Source organism: Electrophorus electricus, chromosome 7 (genome assembly GCF_041902795.1).
Source record: "Electrophorus electricus isolate QZ-2024a chromosome 7, ASM4190279v1, whole genome shotgun sequence".
Classification (NCBI taxonomy): Eukaryota; Metazoa; Chordata; class Actinopteri; order Gymnotiformes; family Gymnotidae; genus Electrophorus; species Electrophorus electricus.
Window position 1 is genome coordinate 8,925,853 of NC_137503.1, and position 5,834 is coordinate 8,931,686.

Consider the following 5,834-nt stretch of genomic DNA (forward strand, 5'->3'; position numbering starts at 1 on the left):
TTCAAAGAACTGGAGTCCTTTCATCTTGAATAATGGCACAATACCCTAACATACAGTTTAATATTTGTATGACAGCATTCTGTAAAAGACTAAATCTGTTCGGAAGGCAAAGAGTTCCTCTATCACTCCTAGATACTTATTAGATGGTTCCCTTATATTAACCACTTGTATGTGTACAAATATACACAGTTTTACTTAAATAATGATTTATTAGAAAATGGTATCCACTGCATACATTTCTGCATATATTCCTCAATTACTGGATTTTGAACTAAATCACTTTTGGCAAGATTCTGAAATACCCCAAATATATAAAATTGAATATATAGTAGTAAATACAGTACAATAAAGAGTTATTCAACAATGAAATGACAACAATGTAACAAATGTTCTCTATGGTAAGTAGAACCCAAAGTAATGATCTTGTTAAAACTTTAAACCTACTGTTTACTGTCCATAAGTGCTTCTGAAGCAAGGTTCTGTGATCCGGCTTTCTGGTGAGTACCAGGCTCTACATGAGTAGTGCGGTTACCAATTTGGTCTTGGGCCTCAGCCATGCCGTCCAACTGATTGACAGCTTTCCTGTCATTCTTCCGGATTTTCTGGGTAGTCCGGTGAAAGTAAGTGACTGACGGTATGATAGCATCAGCAGTCCAGTTGCGGTGGGTCAGGGCATCCTCGATTTTGAAAGGACCATCCCGTGTGCGACGTACCTTGTTGCAGACTGCAGTGCTGCGCAGTTCCAAACCCACCTCATGCAGCAGTTTCCGCAGATACTTCTGTGTCTCATTAACACACTGCACCTCTGATGAGGCAGACATGTAAGAATGTATGGTAAAGGCAAACACTCACTGTTTTTGTTAGTAGTGGCCAGAGGATTTACCCAGCTTGTATTTAACACACTTACCAAGCAACTAAATTTCAGTCTCTGTATTAGTGTGCTAAGTGGTGAGTGTACATCTAGTTGTATACATGTGACCTGTGATGTTCTTACCCAGCGTGAAGTGAGGTAGTTGAAAGTGAAGACATCTTAGGCCAGTTAAAATGGGAGGACTTTTATACTGTGGATGTAACATCCCTTTCACTGCTAGCTCATAAGCCTCCTGAGTGTGCAGGTCCACCTGAGAGTACCTGTGCAAGTGAACACATTCATTTCTGAGAGACAATGCGTGCACTGCTGAATGTAATAGGGTTTTAAACAACAATCATGGGAATTCATCATGGATAGCAGCACACCGACATTAACGTTACAGTATACTAAATGTAGTGACTTACATGATTAAAGCTTTCTGATTAGCTCCCTGGATCATGGCTAATACATGCTCCAGCTTGTCCTGTGTAATATGCTCTAAAAGATATGGTAAAAGAAAGTCAAGGGCTGGTTGTTAGCCTAGAGAACTGAAACAACTTAATGGACAGCATTACTACATCAAATATAATATTTTTCATAGCTTCATAAGGTGATCATAAAATATGGAATAAAGTTTATTACCATATGTGCTTCTCTCTATGATGCGTCCGGTGTGAGTGAAATCGTTAGTGGCCATTCCAAACTCACCCTCCAGTATGTAGTCCTGCAAAACACCACTTGTTGCTGTTAATAAACTAACCCAAATTGTCACAATTCTCTGTACTTCTTCGATTCTTGACTGCCTTTCTGATATCTAAAGTTAATTTATAATAAATTGCATTAACTGAATAGAATAAAAACTACAATAGAGAAAAATGAGGGTGTTTTACCTCACATTTTTGTGTGCTTTTTTGGTGCATTTGGCTTTCCGAAGTGCAAAATTTAAAAAAATAAAGCATGGAGGCCCACACTTAAACAAAACCACTCAGAAGACCTGAGACACATGATGACATAAATGTTAACAAATACTCATGTTTACCCTGCTGACATGTGATCGGTACAGACTGTCCAAGGCAGTATTTCCATTTCCTAGTCCCAGAACTGACAATAAAAGAGAAGAGAAGCTCAGTGTCCACTTCCCAGTAGCTACATACATAACACACTATAGACGCAACAAAAATGATATAACAAGAAATGTCACAGATACAGGAATATAGAACCAAAATGAGAAAATTATAAGGGGTTTTCAACCAAGTGCTCACCTAACACGCCAGAAGAAAAAGCATCCAAACGATGTCCAACTCCAACACAGATGTTATTAAACTGCGGTCCTGCAACTAAATGAACGATAGGTATAGTCCTTTTTATCAGTTTACTGTATTGATATAGTATTATTGGAGTGTCTTATAGGAGCCGAACAAAGCCTAACCCAGATGGTGATCTGACAAAGTAGGGAGCTTGGACGCAGTTACTGTGAGGTTGGTGGAATTGCTGGTTTCTCCGCTGGGTAATACCTGAAACTGCACCATACACTGCGGCGCAGGTGGGGAAAAGGAATTAACGGCTTCGGGCACATAAAATAGGAGTGAGAAGGAAAAAGAAAGGCAGGAAGAATACAGATTACTACTCGATATAATCGTGGCAAAACTATTAAAAATATTTGAATGTAGTATTTATCACACGAATACCAATAGAATATATACCAAAAGAACATTGTCAGATTAATTAAAAAATATATCATACCTTTTAATAGGTTTGTCTCAACTGTATCTCGGACAAGTTTCCAATGAACTCCTTGCGGTTTGTACACAGCAAAAAGACCATCTAGCTTACGAAAAAGCCGTACAGCTTGCGTAGCCATTGAAATCGCTATATTTATTAACTATTCGTATTGTACTGCTTGAACTGACAAAACTCTTCAACAGGGAAACATGATTCTACCGTTATTAAGTAAGACATACAACGCTAACTAAGCACAAGCTAATTTGATAATCTAGCCAACTAACACTCCGAGCTGTGACAACGTTTCTACTTTTTCTGCAGTAAACGTGCTGCTGACGTGAATTCATTGTTGCCATCTAGTGGATGGGGGTATAGTGGACTGCAGGCGTGGAATACAGGTACACTGCGAAAGTTTCAGTAATAATACGTAAGGAATCTTTAACTAATAAGTGTTTTATTTTCTTACAGAATGATTATTTATTTACTTTATTTCTGTACTTACACGTCCCAAAACTAGCTAAAAGGACTTAAATTACTCCGAGTCTGGTTAGCACAGTGATGTTGGCATGCAAGCTACTGCAGATGTGCTGTAGCTAAGTGAATGTTACAGGTTGGGTGAATTCGGGTAATGTGGGACATTTGGGTATTGTAGGAAACCTACGCTCAAGTGTGTTTATTTCCTGCTTTAACAAAATCTAGTAAACAAGACTTCTAGTATAGATTTTGCATTGATGTCATGTAATTGAAATAACACGACTTCATGCAATAGATGTCACAGACATGGGTAGGACATATGTCAATCAGAAGTTCCCCTGGGGAAGTGCATGACATGGTCAGTGACATAGGCCTCTGACAGGATTCATGGATTAATTACAGGATAGAAATCTTTCATAAATCAGACACTGTTCCTAAATGTTTTCAAATGATGGTTGTGATCTATAAGTGTTAAAGTGTTAAAGTTTTGAAAATTATTTTTATTTTCAAATATTTATAGTTGTCCTACTTTATCAAAAATGTTTGACAATGTTGCATGCTTTTGGTAATTTGGGACAGTCAGTTAGTTATGTTCTTTAAAAATTAGGAAATTTAAATGTAGGGACTTCCTGAAGTTATATAATTCTGCTTTGTTCAAGTCTAAAATGTTAACCCAAAGAGATTTAGCATATGGCCTGCAGTTGTCAGACAGGAGTTTATAATACAGATACAGTCTGTCCCTGTCTGTTTAAACAGACTGTCTGGTTAGTGACCAAGATAGCTAGCTTGTTATCTGGTACTTCGCTAAATGTAGTGACCCAGCTAACCAGCACATAATCTGTACGATAACTAGCACACAAGAGTGAAGTGATTTAAGATAATAATAATACAAATGTCCCAGATTGCAAAGTGAATTGTCCCAGATTGTCATGCAGAAGGTTTTTTGTTTTTTTGTTTGGCACAAAGAACACTAATAGGTGTGGCATGTGTCCTCTGGGTATGATATATACATTTGTTTTCTACTGGTGTGCTTAGAAAACTAGTAATTACAGAAAGTTATAATGTGTTGATCTAAAGACAGATATTGGAAGAAATCACAGATTACCTGAATTCACTCTACATAGTTGTAACACAAACTATGTCTAGGTTACTTCAAAACATCTGAAATAAACATCAAAGATGGAGTTGAGTGCTGTAGAAGTCTAAAAAAAACCCCTAGGTACAAGGTATGGTGGTGAGATGCACTGGGGAGGGATTTCACTGTAATAACTAGGGAGGGACTCAAAACCCTTCTCTGAAGTATTTTATGACAGTTCCAGATTATTAATAATGAGGGATTGGTGTTAAGTACATGTAAAGTTATTTTGTATGTTAATTGGGCTATGATAATGTTCATAAAATGGGAAAGACCCAGATGTCAAATGGGTTTTGTTTAATCACATTTTATTACCTAACAGCTGCTCTGGTGTAAAACAGGATTAACAGGATTAGGTTTTTGTTGGAAAGATAGTGATGCACTAGCGATGAAAGTTCTGTCACATAAATGCAAAACAAAACAAAACAGCAACTTCTTCTTATGACAATGAAGTTAAAAACAATGGAACTGCCATAAAAGGTTTACCTCCTCTACCTGTTAATGTTTTTAATCTGACAAGATGCCGGTAGATGTCGTAAATAATTTGATGACAAATGCTGAACCATACAGCTGCTTCTAGTAGAGTACTTTATCGCACTTGTCAGTTTAATTTTACAGTGATTTCATTTAGTATTCCCTCTTGAAATTCCTTTCTGGTTATGCTACTGGTGGGATGATTATGCTTTGTGGTTGCTTGACTCCTGTACGACTTGCAAATCTCCTTCTGGGCATATACTTTATAGTAACTTATCATCAACAGATAAAGCAAAAAAAACCTCCTTTATGACAAGGCACTTCCTTATGATTCCTCTCACTTGCTACAGTCACTACTTTGGTCAGCAGATTTAGGTTTTTAGAATAACTAGTTGGCAGTTAGTTATAAGATTTACTAAATAGCATGGGATGTGGAGAGTAGATATGAAGTAATTCAGAAAGACTCAAGTCCAAGAGGGTTTGTTTTATGAATAATCAAAGCTTGTATGCCCATGTTTAATTTATCATTCTGCTGTGGAGATGGGCTCTCCTTACAGGGTAGAAACATTTGTGAGGATAGAAGTTCTACTTTAGCAGAATGTTCTAATTTTGAAAATGTAAGATATGTTTTAGTTGTAGAAATGTAAGCACCAGATTATTCATTTTGTGTCTTTGGTAATAATTAGGGTTAGGTGTAAATCCAGGATCAGGCTTCCAAGAAACTGTGTGTGTGTGTGTTTTGCAATGAGAGACATGATTGTGTCATGCAGAACCTCAATTAGCTAGACATGGCATTAGCGGGTACTCATATGGGAAATTTAATCTGATATGTTTTATGATACGTTTTGCACCATCCCCCTTTTTTCCAGGTTAATTTATAATTGAGCATGACGGTGAGTGATTACAGTTTTCTTTGTGTGGGAGATATTCAAGTAGGAGCAAAGCTTTTGTGGAATCCTAATCAGGATGTTGAAGTTCTGGTTGAAAGGACATATGAGATTGTTGTGCACAGGTGTTCCAAACTAAAGCTATCACTATAGAAATATTGTGAACATGTTCAGTAATGCTGATTAGTACAAGAATAAGAAGATTTGTCACTGTATGGGTAAATGCTGAATGCCTGATAAGATACATACACATAATTTAAATAAATCTTGTATTTTACAAGCATTGGACTAC

At 37.0% G+C, this 5,834-nt stretch overlaps 1 protein-coding gene across 1 annotated transcript; it reads right to left on the minus strand.

Annotated features, from left to right (window-relative positions):
• Positions 1-184: 184 nt before the first annotated feature.
• trub2 (TruB pseudouridine (psi) synthase family member 2) lies at positions 185-2,886 on the minus strand. The gene is made up of 8 exons (XM_027007854.3): positions 2,594-2,886; positions 2,280-2,414; positions 2,113-2,187; positions 1,890-1,951; positions 1,493-1,574; positions 1,276-1,348; positions 995-1,131; positions 185-805 (listed from the first exon to the last, which is right to left on the minus strand). The coding sequence occupies exons 1-8, from the start codon at positions 2,709-2,711 to the stop codon at positions 441-443; spliced, it is 1,047 nt and encodes a 348-aa protein (XP_026863655.2). The 5' UTR covers positions 2,712-2,886; the 3' UTR covers positions 185-440.
• Positions 2,887-5,834: the final 2,948 nt, after the last annotated feature.

Bases quoted from the DNA above. Each gene is read 5' to 3' on its own strand.
- trub2 (XM_027007854.3), bottom strand. From the start codon at position 2,711: ATGGCTACGCAAGCTGTACGGCTTTTTCGTAAGCTAGATGGTCTTTTT. The intron at 1,349-1,492 runs GTAATAAACTTT...CATATCTTTTAG, and splicing joins CATAGAGAGAAGCACATATG to AGCATATTACACAGGACAAG. The intron at 1,132-1,275 runs GTAAGTCACTAC...TCACTTGCACAG, and splicing joins AATCAGAAAGCTTTAATCAT to GTACTCTCAGGTGGACCTGC.